This window comes from Typopeltis vanoorti, chromosome 14 (genome assembly GCF_054136105.1).
Source record: "Typopeltis vanoorti isolate ZY-2024b chromosome 14, IOZ_Tvanoo_1.0, whole genome shotgun sequence".
Classification (NCBI taxonomy): domain Eukaryota; kingdom Metazoa; phylum Arthropoda; class Arachnida; order Uropygi; family Thelyphonidae; genus Typopeltis; species Typopeltis vanoorti.
The window spans coordinates 57758004-57775163 of NC_143562.1; the positions used below are offsets into that span (position 1 = coordinate 57758004).

At 32.5% G+C, this 17160-nt stretch overlaps 1 protein-coding gene across 5 annotated transcripts in view; it reads right to left on the reverse strand.

Annotated features, from left to right (window-relative positions):
- The window catches only part of LOC150099507 (transcription factor 7-like 2), a 427945-nt gene that overhangs the window by 367259 nt on the left and 43526 nt on the right, over positions 1–17160 (reverse strand). For 2 of the 5 annotated variants that reach the window (XM_090403544.1, XM_090403543.1), the window contains exons 3-5: positions 13272–13319; positions 8703–8797; positions 7173–7202 (exon numbers count right to left, since the gene is read on the reverse strand). In XM_090403544.1, coding sequence (XP_090259670.1) covers positions 7173–7202; positions 8703–8797; positions 13272–13319 — 173 coding nt within the window. The remainder of the gene's footprint in view (positions 1–7172; positions 7203–8702; positions 8798–13271; positions 13320–17160) is intronic. The other 3 variants (XM_090403547.1, XM_090403546.1, XM_090403548.1) reach the window with 3 other exon arrangements.

Sequence of the window (17160 nt, forward strand, 5' to 3'; positions counted from 1 at the left end):
TAAATTTACGAAAGTAAAAATAAATATAAGTTTCCCTTTATTTTGAAATATAATTGTTCTAGTTCCACAAATGATATTATTTGCGCATATAATGTGGAATGTGCAAAAGCTATAACACATTTGTGTTTTCTAAATGGAATGTTGCGTATGAGGACAAATTGATGGATGTCGTGTGCAGAGCTTAGTAGATAGGAGGAGAAGTGATATGATTAAGACAAGGGAATTGTTACGTAGAGTTCTTTCATCACTAAATGATGAAAGAACGAGGTCACTCCCGGAAACTGCACAAAAATCATGTGAGAGGAGATGAAAAGGATTCTTTACATGGCATACATTGTCAGAGTCGGGGGGGGGGGGAGCTCCAACTGAATATTTTCGAGGCAGGATACGATAGCTATTGTGGTCTGTGAATGTTCGACCTCCCGCGATAAGTCTTAGGACTACATGGAGGCATGGAAGTAATACTAAATCAAGTTGTTAATTAATTTTTAAAAAAAATCTCTTCCTGCACCATACAACCTTAACAGAAAAGACGTGATAATGGAAATTACCAATGAGAGCAATTAACATCATATGGCCAGTAGATCTTGTTTGCTCTGTTATCTAAGCAATTTGTCTGTTTTAAACGAACAGATCTATGTCACCGTTGCATGAGAAAGGCCAATTCATTTTTAACTGAACAGCCCTTATATGAATATTACTTGCGTCTTAAATAGGATATTCGAAAGTGAAATCAAAGCGCTGGAACTTTAATTGTTCCAAACTGAAAGTCCAGAAAGCGTGAAAGCAATGAATGAATTACAAGTTGCTGAATGGCAAATATGAGAGTTGAAACAGAATTCTGTTTTAACTCCAGTTGGTTGGGTATTTACTAGTAGTAAAAGCAGCAACTGTACCCTCCAGAGATGAATCCTTGGACTTCCTGGAAGAACTGAATTAATAATTAATAAGTGCTTAGTAGCAATGTTTGCCTAAGATAACATATAATATAGCCAACAAGATACGAAAAATTTTTACAAACACGAAACATTTGAATTCATCTAATAAAACGGTACATATATACATTGCAATTCACGTTCAAATTGTCGGCTTGGTTGGCTGAGTGGACAACGTCTCCGTTCTCCAGAACAAGAAAATGAATTCGAATCCCATGGCCGAATGTATATTTGCAAAAGTCTTGAACGATTTTGTCGCCCGTGACTACACCGATTACGGGTGGCTTGAAATGCTTTTTGTGTTTGGTCCTAGAGCAAATTATTTAACCAACAGCATGCCACTGTGCTAAATGAGCTTTTCCAGCGAAATTTAGATATTTATATCAATCATTCCAATGACTGAATTGGGAAGGAGAAGGAGGAAGTAGAATATTATCATAAAAGTTGGGTCAGAATACGTAAAGTGATACTATTCTAAGAAAAGCATGGCACTCTATTTTTTTTTTTTTTTTTGTAATTAAAATAACAGAAGAAAGGCATAGGCAAACCAGTATAGAACATATAAATATTGTTTCAAATAAGTAAAAGAAATACCTACTAAAATTATCCATAATTTTGTTAATAAATATAAAAGTGATTATGCATACTGCCAAACTTTGGTTTTCCATTAACATTTGGAGCAGACAGAATGCAAAACTCGTTCCATGAAGAATTAAAATATTTTACGTCGTTTTCTAAATAGATATCAGGGAATGTGCAGTTTATAAAACTAAAATATGAAGCATGGAGCGATATGGTTTTGTTTAATATTTGTGTTAAGTGAACAATGTGAAGAAAATAAGACGAAGTAAAGAAACACACGAAAAAGCCCCGTGCTGACAATTCTTGCATTGATCATAGAAAATTATATATCCCTATGGATATCGATTTCCCAACTCGTTAGAAGATATCTAGAAGAAAATAACAAAGTTAAGTTCCATAATCAATTTAAAGAGCGTTAGTATTCGCTATTTTCAAAAATAATAACTTATCTGTGGAAATTTTAACTGCCGTATGTGATTTTACAACGATTACAGCTTAAAGCTGCACAAGTGCTCACGAAGGTACTACTAGCCATGATGTACAAAAGTTTTTTTGTTTTAACCACTAGCGAGGGAAATCATGGTATAACTAGTTTCGACGATGTTCAAGGATGGGTCACTTAATAAATACCCCTGACCACCCTAAGCCTGACTAGTATATTCATTTAGTTGACAGTGGGTAGTTACACACCTGGAATTCTCTCTCTCTCTCTGGATACAGTGGAGATTCTATCCCTCCCCACAAGTCAACCAATCCTTTTTTAAGTTGAGTGCTTGCTGTTCATGTGATATATTATCCAATACTCCTGTCTATCTAGTTTTACAGTTCTGCACTTTCAAAATTCAACATCACTTCTAAGAACTAATTGTTAAAGTAAAAGTTCAGCTAGTTTATCGTTACAACAAAATTGCACATTCTCTGATTCCAAACTTTCCACTCAAGTGAGCAGCCACTTGCTGAGAAAATCCAAACACTGCAAAATAATTACATAATTATTTAACTTGTAACAGGATTCAAATTTGAATCCTGTTAAAAGAAAGGAGCAAACTTAAATTTCAAGGGTTCAAAACTTAAATTACCCATTATTTGATTTCACATCACTGCAACATTCCACCTAAAGTTTGTAAGCATTTTATGACACTATTAAGTTAAGCAGGAGCATACATAATACATCATGCACTAGGTACAGCAGTTTATGATAGGAATGAGAAAAAAAAAAACATTTTTAGATTTTTAATTTCTTTCTTTTTTCATTTTCAAGATATCCATTTAAAAAAAAATTCTCTATTGCCTCAGATCTCAAAAAGACGATTGCTTCTGGCCTTATATAGTAGTAATAAGGTGGATTCCATTTCTATAGCAAGAATGAATTAATATTTTTCATTTCTTCATTAAATATTTAGAAAAACTAAGAACTGCACTATGAAAGAATCTGGTTTATCTTAATGATGTCCAAATCGAGCAGGTCCATAAATTCAAATATCTGAGCTCATTTGTGCAGGAGAAGAAAGTGGCATCCACCACTGAAGTCTACAGTAGGATTGGTCAGGCAACAGAAGCTTTCGCCTCACTTAAGTGGTACCTCTGGAAGAGAGGCAACATCTCCACCAAGACCAAAATTCGCCTCTTCCGGACACTGCTCATGTACGGTGCAGAAATATGGACTCTGCTTGCATCAGACATGAACAAGCTCGAAGTCTTCAAATGCGATGCCTGGGTGTTTCGCTTCGTGATTGCCACTGTAATGAGACTATTCGGGCAAGGTGTGACAACCAACCTGCCGTTGAAGAACAAATACAAAAACGTAGACTGCGACCAAATCTATAGAATGAACACCAGTCGGCTGCCTCGCAAGCTACTCTGGCGTGAACGACATGCCCACTGGAGGAGTTCAGCGAGCAGCACCAAGGAAAACGTGGTTTGGGCAGGTCAAGGATGACCTGCGGAACCAGCGGCTGACCACTGACTTGGCCAAAGTTGTCTCCGCTGATCGCCAAGAATGGAGCGTATTGTGAATGAATACGGCAGGGTTTCTCAAACTGTGTTCCGCGGAAGGTGAATAGGTGTTAAGCGAGAAGTTCTATAATTTGTCATTTTAGTTTTCTAAGCATTTTTCATGAATAAATATTTTATAGTAGAAATATTCTGAGAAGAATAATATTCGTGAATATGTCGAAAAGCTCAGACCCAGAACGCCTAATAACATCCGCGTATCGTTAATTTTCATACATCGAAACCTTTCAACATTTGGGAAAGGGAATATCGCTGTTTATGACGGGTCATAAAAATTGCCTGCAAGCAGATTATAACAATGGGTGGCATATCCTCTGTTCTCATAACTGAAGGAAATGACATCTGTGTAGCAAATATCAGTGACCAAGAGTCATATTTTTAAATATGACTCTTGTAGTCTGTACCCGGTTTTCAAATCTATTAATACTTTCTTCGCAAGTTCGTATTGCAGTTTTAAATTACTTTTAAAAAAGTAATTTAAAAATTACTTTTTTAAAAGTAATAGGAATACAGATTTAAATTCTAATACAAATAAGAGACAAGGCACTTAGTTTAATTTTGGTATTACGAAGTCTCTTACCGAAGGTGTTTGTGACAGAACAGATAGTGAGTCATCCACCTCAAGCCTACAAAGATCTCCAGGATGTACAAAAGGAGGGGAAAACTACCAGCACACAGGAGAAAAAGTCTGCATTCACTCGCAAGTACTTATAATAATATTATAAATTTTTAGTGATCAGAAGATATGTCAATGAAAATCAGCATAAATTAATTTAATGATAGTTTACTTGATGCTTAATTAATTATTAATTATTATTAATAAAGTCAGCTAAATTACCAATTAATTATTAATACATGACAAAATAACCAAGGTGTTCCGTGAAAATTTCAGGATTTGTGAAGTGTTCCGTCGCAGAAAAAGTTTGAGAAACCCTGATATACGGAATCCCACAGCACCTACAACAGCATGTTGGTTGAGAGGTCAACCTGCTCATCAAACGCCAGTTAAGGAGACTAAAACTGGCAAGTAGAAAAAAAAAGTAGAGCAAGTGGTTATATCAAATTAACAAAAGTGCTGCCCTGAATTAATGGATTTTGGGGAAATTTAGTATCTGAGATCCTCACTAAAATTTGTAGAGCTTTTAATATTTAAATTATGCGAAATAGTATGTTATTATAACAAATTCTGAAATGTTTGGCATGTAACTTATGATAATAAATGCCATCACTGAACAAGAACTATGTTGCACTGCTGAGTAGTGAAATGATCAAACAAATGAATCCAGTTTACCAACATTCATTCCTAGACAAGAACAGATTTTGACAGATGCACAATTCTTGGGATCCAAGCAATAATATTTATTTCAGCCCATTGGAAATCAACTGAAATAAATTTTGCTTGTTGTAGAATTATAAACCTTTCTTCTAGGAAAAACAAAAGCCTACTTACCTGCATAAAATATTGACTAACTCTGGAATATGCCAAAAAAAAAAAAAAAGTTCCTCCACTCATGACATTGGATTCAAACTTTTCTTCAAAAGTTTGAATCCAATGTAATGGAAGTTACTTTGAGACTATATAGGCATCTTTATATTAATTAAAATGGAAAATTAATACTGCAATATTTGACTACTGTTCATAACAGCATCATCGATCAGAAAATATACATTGACACTGTACCCAAGCTCTACATCAAGGTAAGAAGTGAAAAGAAAGAAACTGTAAAACAATCTAGTGTTTTAGTGTCGTAGTAGAACACTAAATAAGATTTTATTATATAATTGAGCCCTGATACTTGGTTGTGAACTGTTTGCATTAAAAACAATTTAAGATGACTTGGTACAAACTATGTACTTGTCTTTAGTAAATTGTGACTACATGTAATTTTTGTGCAATGTTTACAATTGCATAATAAAATATTTCAGTTGAAAATGTAACACGGATTATCAAAATAACATTAGCTTAACAATAAACTTTATACATCTACAAGTTAATCACTTCTCTAAATTACATCTCCAATCCAACTCACAGGCCATGTGAATCCTACTATGGCATAGATATATGTGAATGTCTTTATGTAGTAATTAATTTAGTTTGCACTAAGTAAATCTCTGACCATAACCAATTCCTTCTTCAACGGGAAACCTAAAAGAGCATGGACATGGTATTCTCCAAATAACTCAACAGCTGAAACAGTCTGAGGACAGAGAAAATAAACACATTTAAAACAAATCACTGATTAGATATATACACCATTCATACCTGCCTAATAGAAACGAATGGTTCAAGAAAAAATGTGATCTGAAAAATTCAAAATAATAATATGGATGCAAAACAGATCTCAACAAGGAACTACAAATGATATCCGAGGAAAGACACCTACCTAATCTGCAGCCAAATGGAAATGGAAATAGAACCTTGTCTTTTTCCTTGAGTATTTGTTAATGATAGGTTTACTTGAACCAAATAGAAATGGCAATTATGACATTTCCATTTGGCTCATTACTGTAGTATGTTGAGAGGGATGTGAGGAGGTGGAAGGGACTGATAATTTATAGATTTTTGTGGCATTGTAACCGTTGGAGAAGGTTTGGCAAATAAAGGCAAGTTCTGCTGTAAGAGAAAATTGAGCGGAACAAAGGTTGGAGGCTCTGCTGACAAGGTTTTGATGACCCCATATTGTGAGAAAGATAATTGTTCAAAAGTTTATGTATGCATCTACCTGTGTGGGTTTTCTGTCAAGTCTGAAAGAAACAGACAGACATGTAATTAGAATATACATACATAAATTTGGGGAAGTTTAATACAATTTTGGGCAGTTCTTACTAGTTTCGATTTCCAGAAGAAAGCAACAGATGCAAAAGAATACTAAAATAGCAGTAAAAACAACTGGTTGAGGATGGCCATGAAAAAGAGAGAGAGAGAGAGAGAGAGAAAGATGAGAAATTTGGAAGACGATGTTAGCAGCAAGATATAGGAGAGTAATAATAATAATGTGATAGATGATTTTCATTATGCATTGTAAGATTATCATAATGCTCGACAGGGGACCGAAGTGGTTTGAAAAAGTACCATGTTTTGCCTCTATATGAAGAGTTCCAGATTAACTAATCCTTAAACCACTTGCATTACTAATGCATGATAGATTTACAAACTTTTGTGGATGAGATTCATATTAAAAAAAAATTAAAAATAATGACTAGCTGAAGTGAATGATAAACCTAGTTAAATTTTCATTTAAAAATTCACTTCTATTTAATAATACATATGAAGATTCTTAAGTTTTTTAATAAATCAGAAGGCTTAAATGAGTCCAAATGGATCCATTTAACCACATTTGCTTTTCTTTAGATCTATAGAGAATATCATTTCTATATCTAAAATAACCAATGTTGTTACCAATTTTCACTTTATTAAGAAAACCACAGAACTGGAATGAATAAATTTATTATCACTATCTTGACAGTCACTATAACATCATCAGATTACAAGATTACTTTAAATGTACTAAACATAATGGTAAACATGAGCACAGCAATTAAAACACTTAATCGGTAAGTGGGAAAAAAAAAGAAAGTAAGCAAGAAAGGAGAGAGAAAGACTTTTTTTAAATACATTCTGCAAAATGCATAAGCACTTACATTCTGCGCACTTGGCCACTGTTTGTTCATCTGTGGAATTTGGAAAATGATTCAAAATGACACAAAGTACTAATTTCAATCTGACTGGTTAGAATTTAGTAAAAAATTATATTTAAGAGCTTACTAAAATCTCTCAAGCCTCGATTTCAGTTTAAATGAAAGCAATTTTAGTGGCAAAATAACTCAAAACAAAATTATAAGTTAGTTACAAATGACAACATTAACTGTAGTAACAGTTTGCTTTGATAATGAACAAGTCAATATACAACAATATTGTGCAAAATGCACCTTTTTTATGATCTTATAATCTTATTTCCATACTTATTTGTATTTTAATTAAGTATTTTAAACTCTTTTATTGAGTTGAGATTTTTTAAGTTAAATTCATGAAGTAAATAAGTAATAAAGAATATTATAATGTATTGGGAAAAGCTGCTAGCATGGGAATAAGCTTATTTTACTTCTTGCCAACCTGTCAATAAACTCAAATTATAACCTTCACCGGATTACATATACATGAGATGTGACTGTCCCATCCAATTTATCAATTGAAAACAAATGAAATAAAGTAAGATGTACCTTATCTGAATTCATTAAACTTATCACAAATTTCCAAATAATAGACTACATCTATTCGCTTGGGATTGGTATAATATGTATTATTATTCATAACTACAGTGGTGAGATGAATAAAGACTGCTACTTAAAAACATGCCTTTAACATTTCCACCTACACGAAATCAGTAATTTGTATGTGGAAAAATGTAGCTGAAAAAAACTACTGTAAAAAATTATATAAACTGTGATATTAGATTTTATTTTTTTTACTCGATTTCATTCTATCTGCATTTGATACTGCTGCTGCTGTCATACATTATAAAAATAATTGCAATAATTCACCAACCTGATACTGGAATATAAAAAAATTACAAATTATTTGTTTTAAACCCACAAATATGTTCATAAAAAGTATGACAGTTTATATCAGTGGTGGATTCGAAGAAGGGGCAAAATTAAAACAAAATAATTCTGAACTTTCAGCTAAAAAAAAAAAAAAAACATACAACTGAATTATAATCTAAATTAAAAATTTCAAAATGCTTTTCATTAGTGAAAAATTGAAGTAAATTATATGAGCAATATATGAAGAAATATTTAAAATATAGTTTTATTTCTTTTCCTCCACAAAAAAAAATCAGGGATTTGCCATTGGTTCACATACATATTATCTAAAAAAAGTGTCAATACCCCCTCCCCCCACAAACCGATTAGAAATAATTCATCTCTTTATTTCCATACTTATTTGTATTTTAATTAAGTATTTTAAACTCTTTTATTGAGTTGAGATTTTTTAAGTTAAATTCATGAAGTATATAAGTAATAAAGAATATTATAATAGTGGTATGTTTAAAAATGAAAGCAGAAAAGTTCTTAATCTAATAATTTTGTAACCAAATTTTGTTGGGCTTCCTTAAACATTTCACAAATCAGTAATGATTATAAGCATTTTCATAAAAAATAATAACTTACCATTGATACTGTTCCCAAAGTGCCATTTGGATGAGGGTATGGTGATACAACATATCCAAAAGGTGAAGAATGAGAGAGGTGTTCGAATGACTTCCCTATTGAAGGACAAACAACAGTGTAACTTGTCCTATTATTTCAAATACCTAATAATATCACTAATAAGAAACTAGTATAGCTACAGGCAGGCAACGGTAGTTATAAGATCCACATTTTTACAGGGAAAGGTAACAAAATATTAATTCTTCATTTGCATACTTGCTAACAGAATTAAATATCACCCAAATCAAAAATTGAAGTTATAAGCTATCATAAGAATATTAATATATATATACAAATAATCATCGTCATCATCAAATTCCTGATACCTAACCTCAAGGGATGCACTGGATGCTATGATTACTATATAAAAAAAAGTTTACATTATTACTAACTTCCTATTGACAAGTTTCTTCTAAATTAGTCTATTATCTTCCAAAACTCCAATAAATCAGCTTATATTTCGATCTTCTGAGGCACTTCTAACTACGCAGTGGTCATTTTTTCCTGCTATCTTTGCATCAAACGCCTGCTTTGCTAATCTTTCCTTTCAATATATATATACACGACTAAAAATATTTAATGGTAGATATTATATCAGTCTAACACATGAGAGGTCCAAGACATATGACATAACAGTGCTGGGGGGGGGGGCAAGTTGTTAGAAAGAATTTGTCATGTTTTTGAAGACCTCAAGGTTTGTAGGAAAATGATTGAGGGAAAACAGTACGGAGAAGATTGCTCCAAAGAGGTGTAGGGAATGAAGACAGTGGGCGAGAAGTTGATTGGATGAGTTTTGAGATGAACTGTATATGAGTGACTGGCAGCTGCTCATGTAGCAGCCAGTTCAGTGTAACAGCACCCATCGAAATACTTATAAAAGAGACAATAATGTGACAATAAAGTGGGGGTGGGAGAGCAACTGGAAGAAGTCAGTGAGGAAAGGGATTTATCAATTAAGCAAATTGCTTGCATTTGAATACAACTCAGCATTCTGAGGGAAGTTAGGTGCACCACCCCAAAAGTGGGAACAGTATTCCAAAAGTGAATGGATTTGAGCTATATAAAGTGTCAGGAGCTGAGCAGGAGAGAAGTACTATAGGAAACAAAAAATAATACCAAGGTTTTTTGTACACTAAAATGTATATGCACTGAAATTGATTAATGAAATGTGTATATTTCAGTAAATCAAATTACTGATGACAGTAATTCTCTCTCATTACAGTATGTCTTGCAATGCAAATTCTGAACATTGGATCTTAGAAAACTAGAAACTTAACATTACATGCATTGCTTTTAAAATTTGGACAACTGGAAAAATTTAGATATTACTATCTTGCTCTGACACTCACACTGTGGTTATATAATTTTGTTTGTTTTATTAATTAATCAAAACTTCCACTTTATTCTAACAGATTTTCAGTCTTTTTTAATCCCTTTTATTTTTCCCCCTTCCTAACAAAACCTTGTCATCCTGCTCTTGTCTTAGATCTTGGTATGCAATTATTCAGATCAGGCTTAAGAGTGACAAGGTAGAACTGTTATTGCCAAACCATATATTAAATAACATTCTTGCATACTTCAATAGACTATAACTAAAGTGATCAGATGGTACATGTTGCTCCATTTTGACCTCATATAACAAAAATATTTATCAAAATATGTGAATGCCTCAAATTTTATATTTAAAAAAAAAAAAAAAAAGCTTGAAACATAAAAATCTATCCACAAAATAATTTGTGGACAGAACTGCATAATAAATACAGAAAGTCACAAAGGTGATTTTGATATACAAATAACCTTATAATAAACAAAACCAAAAACATGTCCATCCTTACAGAATGTATATGGATTTAAACAAGATACTGAATGTGCAAAAACTGTGTGTGTGTGGGGGGGGGGGGGGTGAAGCCTTAACTTTCATGCTTGTGCATCATGCAGCCTGTTTAAGTTTTTGTATGCTTCCATAAAATCATCTAAAATTCAGTTGCTTTACACATTAGAAAACATCTCCATGTGTTTACAACAAACTGCAACCATGCATACCCTAAGATATGGGGGGGGGGGGGAATGCCTGCAATGCATGAAATATTGACAGAGTTTTAATCATCCTATCAGAAGAGAATATAGTACTTTCTCAATTATCTAACTGTATTGGGAAATTAATTCCACTGATGATACAGTTAACTGAATATACGGTTATAAAGAATTGTTTTGGGAATCAGATGACAACAATGTCCGTTGGAGATTGACTATTTGAAGGTTACGGAACATATCTGTAAGTATATGAATTGGATGCATTCTCTACTGCATGTCTTTTAGGACAAAAATACTTTTTTACAGTCTTTTTATACAGAGTTTATACCCCTGAAGATGAGACCAGATAACTCACCTTCAACTGAAAAGCTCTTATAAATATTCCTCACATATCACATCACAGATGAGATTCAAACACAGGAATTTCCAACCTAAGGGGTATTGTCATTACTGAATGAGCTATGGAGTCACCTTCTCAACTACAATACTATTTGCAATAAAAAATAATCTATTACTATGTGATGATGATAATTCATTTTAGCAAGGAAAACATTTTCTATAGATCCATGCAACTGATATAAAATTTTGGTGTGCTTAATATCCTCTATATAATGCATGCCTAAGCATTTTTATATAATAATAAGATTTAAAAAAATCTGTATAATTGTTGACAGAGAGACAGCATAATGGTAGAAATCTATTTGTAATATTTATTAGCAGATAATTACTGTTTTAATATAAAAATATTATATAGTAATTTTACAACTATTATACCAACAGTTTAATAGTTGTAAAATAAAACAAGGATAAAATATTCTTCGATTTCTAAACAATTTCTTTCTTTCCATTTCTAACAAGTTAAACCTTTTGTTTGTAGACAAACAAAAGGTTTAACTTGTTTAGAAACAGATTTTCTAAGAAACCCAAGTAGTTAGCATATCTATTTCTGAAAAATAATACCACTAATAATAATAACTATATATCGGGGCTTTGATTCTGAGCATAATCCCCACTCTTCCAATGGTTTGAAAATGCTATAGTGAAAGAAAAATTGGATTACATACTGTTTAATGAAATATAGATTCATGAAATTTCTGGGCTCCTATGAGAGTTGGGTGTCCAAATGCAATATCAGTTCCACCTGGAGTGACACACACATGATTTAAGTTTTTAATTCAATTTTATAACTCAACAAACAATGCATTTTATATATAAAGCAACTTTTGCTAATTTGGAAATTTAAATACACGATCTATTTATGAATACACATAATCCTTCTCCATTTTTCTTCTCAATATACAAAATGCCATTAACTTATGGCTCTTCTAGTCTTATTGAAGGACTAAACTGAAAAATGAGAAGCATGGACCAAGCATGCATAAATGACCAAGAGCTAAGTGACAATTATATGTTAACAAGGAATCAAAAGTATTTTGATTACAAACAACTCTTACTCATAATCTTTTGCTCCTGCATAACATAATGTATTACAATTTGGAACTCTCACAAAAAGCTTAAAAAGCTTTAATAAATTTTTCTATATGATTAAAGTTCATTTATTTATTTGGCCTTTAATCCTTCATTTTATTCCAATCTAAATTTTTCAGATGCTATCCTATGTTGGAATGTGCTGATTTGCTAAAAGATCCTGGACTATTGCAGAAATTTTGAAATACCATTGACTGAAACTGATTGAAAAGCTCTTCACATAACTTATGAAACTCCACTCAAAGGGACTTTTTAATATATTAATGATAAATAAATGAAAGTTTTAAAAAAATTGAAAATGACACTCTTTTCCTGCTTACTAACAGTGAAGAAAAAATATTCAATCTCCTCAGAGTCACAAAGGCATTGAAGGCCAATGCACACTTATGCATGCACATCAGATCATGCAATTATGCATTAAACATTAATTTGTGATAAAAGTTATACAACAAAAATCAGTGAAGCATACCTTAGAATAATGAGTACACATAATATAATGCCAAAGTATTAATACTGAGTTACAAAAGTAAATTCTTCTCAGCTTAATCATCTATCATGTTAAATATCCTCAATCCTTCTTAAAATACATATATATTTATATCTTTGGCAACATAACATTTAATATCAAGCTTTTTTTTCTGAATAGAAGCTAAAAATATAGAACGGAATGCTTCTACAATGAAAGGTATTTGCATACATTTTAATTTAATTGTTTTTAAAATATTTTTACAATTTTATTTAACCAAAGTCTTGGAAACAACAAATTTAGAGCAACCATATTTCTATCCTATTAGAAGTTAAAGTAGCAAGGAATGATACATTATCCTTCAATAATCCTAATTAATGAACAGAAAGAAAGAAGGGAAAAGGAAATTTTAAATACTTCTCTCAAACAATTTTATAAAGAGCACAAAGAAATTCAGTTATCAGAAAAACCCCAAAAGGAAATAAGACCCTAAGAAAAATCTCAAGATCATGAACATATTTTATACAAATCTTAACACATACCATTCTGATTTCTTTCCATCCATTGCAGTATAGGAAGCCTCAGACTCTCTAAAAAAAATTTAAAATAACTGAAAGTTGCATTGTAATTTCAAACTGCAAGTTATAAAAATATTCCCTAACAGTAGTTCTTTAAAAGATTTAGAAATCTGAATGCTTATATGAATGATATCAGTTTTAAGATTATTTTAAGCATGGTCATCCATTTAGATAGGCAAAGTAATGCATAGCACACGCCCGTGTGAAAACAAATGTGCAGCTTAAATGCTGTGCAATAGTTTCTTCAAATTCAAATATACAGTTCTCCTGCCTTTGATTGCATCTTTCTGGATATTACGTCATGCAGCAGATATAATCCACATTTTTTTAAATTATAAAATAAAACTGACTCAAAATTAAGTTTTCAGGCTTCAAAAGAAATGAATCAAAATGAAAGAAGTATATAATATTTTTAAGCAAGTTTCATATAATAATACAACTATAATAAATATTACAGATTTAAAATTTGAGAAATAAAAATGGACCAAACCATTTTTATCAGCAAGTGACTCAACAAAAATCATTTGCATAGCACACCCATAAAGAATTAGACATATCGAAAGGTATCTGCCTCTTTTATCAATGGTAAATGGCAAAAACAGGTGACTAGTGGTGTGCCACAAGGTTCAGTGTTGGGACCATTGCTGTTTAATTTGTACATAAATAATATAGGAAATATTCAGTTGTTTCTGATGATGTGAAATTAGGTAGAGTAATAGTTAATCAAGGATAATTTAAATAGGCTCAATATGGGCAAAATATAATGGGTATCAGTTTAATGTTGAGAAATGCAAAGTCATACATTTTGGGATTAATAGATTACAAGCCATGTATCACATTGATGGCACTGTACTCTAGGAAATAGATGAAACTAGAGATTTAGGGGTGGTAGTAGACAGAGAGTGAAAGTTTAGAGGACATACTGCTAAGGTACCTCATAAGATTACTTGGCTATTGAAGAGCACATTAACAAGTAGACATAAGGAAGTTGATATTCCTCTTTATAAGGCCTTGATATGTCCACATCTGAATTACTGTGCTCAAGTCTGGTCCCCTGGGTTTCTTGGGGATGTGGAAGCAGTGGAGAAGATTCAGAAGTGAGTGACCAAGATGGTGAGTGGTCTGTGGAATGTTTCCTATGAATATAGATTGAGGGTATGTGGAATGCAGAAGTTGGTTAATAGGAGAAAAAGAGGGGATATGATAGAAACATTTACATTGCTTAAAGGGTTTTATAGGATTAATGTAGAGGAAATGTTTCAGCACTTGACTGGAGGGGCCAGAACAAGGGGTCATCCCTGGAAGTTAAATAAAGGTGTGGTTAGTAAGGATGTGAAGACTAGATTTTTGTGCTTGGAGAGTTCTGAATGCATGGAATGGATTGCAAGAGTCAGTTGCGAGTGCTTTATCTGTTAATGGGTTCAAGGAGAGGTATGATATATTGTGTGAATAGATTGGGTCTCCTGCAATGAGTCTTTGGACTCCATGAAGGTGCCTTTATAATAATAATAATAAATTTAATAATCAAATTTCAGTTCTAATAAGAACATAAATGTTAACTCAGATATGCTAATTTTGAAAATGGTATAAGACATAAAGCTTGTATGCACTCAAAATGGAGAAGACTTATTAGAAAATTTAAAAGAATGGTTTTATTACAAACACCTCATATGAACATTCTGCATAAGTTGTTAGCAACAACATATGAACTGATTATTCACACTTCACGTGTTCAGATATTATACAGTGGGATGTAGGGAAATTGCAATATTATATACAAAACACACACAATTTGAAAGTATTTATATATATATATAAATGGGAAGGGATATCCCGAGAGGTTTCAGAGAGAGAGAGAGAGAGAGAGAGAGAGAGATACAGCGATAGGTTTGAATATGCTTCCATAAACTGTCAAGTTTATGGAAGGACAGAAAGAAGATGCCCAAGGATGAAAGAGAGGGGGGCGGGTATACAAAAGCACAGAGTGAAAGACATGACAGTGAGGAAAAGATGAGAGAAGGCAACAGGAAAATGAAGGTGGTCAGAGAGTAGCAAGAGGTGTGACATAGATAGTACAGTAACTAATGTGAAGAGAAATGGTATAGGTGGGAAGGTCAGGTTGTCAAAGTCTCAGACACATGAGGTAGAACAAGAAAAAAAAATCACAAGCATCATTGTTTGTACTGTAATGTTTGTGTATTAATGCAAGGAGTATCAGAAACAAGGGTAACTGAGTCAATTTAACCAAAGATTACTGGCATGGTTAGCTAATCATAATATACAGATGGGAACAAAAATACTGGAATAAGTTACAAGTAATGAAAATTTAATAATTAAATTATAATAATGTACAAACATTTCACTGATATCATCATAAAAAAAGTAACTACAGGTATAATTACATGAAAACAATTGCTATCCTTCATAGATGCCAACATGTGTATACTAGGGATTAAAATAATATGGCATTATGAAATAATAAGAGTAAAAAGAAGTGCATTTATAGCATATGATTTAAATATATATATATATCATCATCATCAAATTCCTGCCATGTACCCTCAAGGGGTGTACAGGATATGATAGTACCACATGAAAAAAATTACATCATTACTAGCTTCCTATCTACAATTTTCCTCCAAATCAGTCTGTTACTTGTCAAGACTCCAACATTATCAGATCTTATATTTCTATCGTCTAAGGCACTTTGTACTGTATCAATCCACCTATATCTTGGTCTTCCTCTGGGTCGTTTTGCTGCCAACCTGGCAGAGCACACTTGTTTTGCTAATCTTTCTTTGCCCATTCTGTTTAAGTGACCATACCACCTGAGATTAGCTCTGCTAACGCATTCCTGGATGCTGACAATGTCAAGTTCTTTCCTAATATCCTCGTTTTTAATATGATATTGATGCCATCTGTTCATGCCTCTAATCTTTCTCAGGACTCTCATATCTCCGGTCTCTAGTCTTTGATCAAGTGTTTTACTTCTGACCCAGCTCTCAGATCCATAAGTTAAAACTGGTTTGAACACTGTCTTGTATACAGCTAATTTAGTGTTCCGACTAATTTCTCTCTTATTCCATATGAATTTATTCAATTGTCTTCCTGGATGCTGGAAGTCAATTGAATATATTCATATGAATAATTGAATAATCCACCATACCAGCTTTGTTGATTCTTTCGTCTGTTTCTATATTTAATTTACCATCTTCAGTAAAAATCGTGCCTAAGTAGCTGAAATGTTTTACTTGTTCCACAGGTTCTCTATTCACAACACAGTTGACATTTTCAATGATTCTGCCTATTTTCATTGTCTTTGTCTTTTTATTGCTGACCTTCATACCACATCCATTACAACAATTATTCAATTTAGTCAGAGAATCTTGCAGACTTGTAGCGGATTTATTTAGAAGTATAACATCATCTGCATAAAGCAAAGAGCTGACATTAACATCTCCAATTTTGATATCATGATATCATGTTTAATAGCACTTTCCTTCATAATGTGATCCATATAGATAATGAATAACAGAGGGGATAATGTACAGCCTTGTCTCACACCAGATTTAACATTAAACCATCTCCCTGTACTTCTTATTTCAATTCTAACTGCTGACTTACAACTCAAATAAAGACTAAGTATTGCTTGATATAATGCCCCATTGACACCATATAACTGTAGCATATTGAATAGCTTCTCTCTTGGCACTTGTCATATGCCTTTTCCAAATCAACAAAACTTAAATACAGATCTCTGTTATATTCCCATACTTTCTTGACTATTTGTCGTAAAGTGAAGATCTGATCCTGACAGCCTCTATTTGGCCTGAATCCAGCTTGTTCTTCTTCA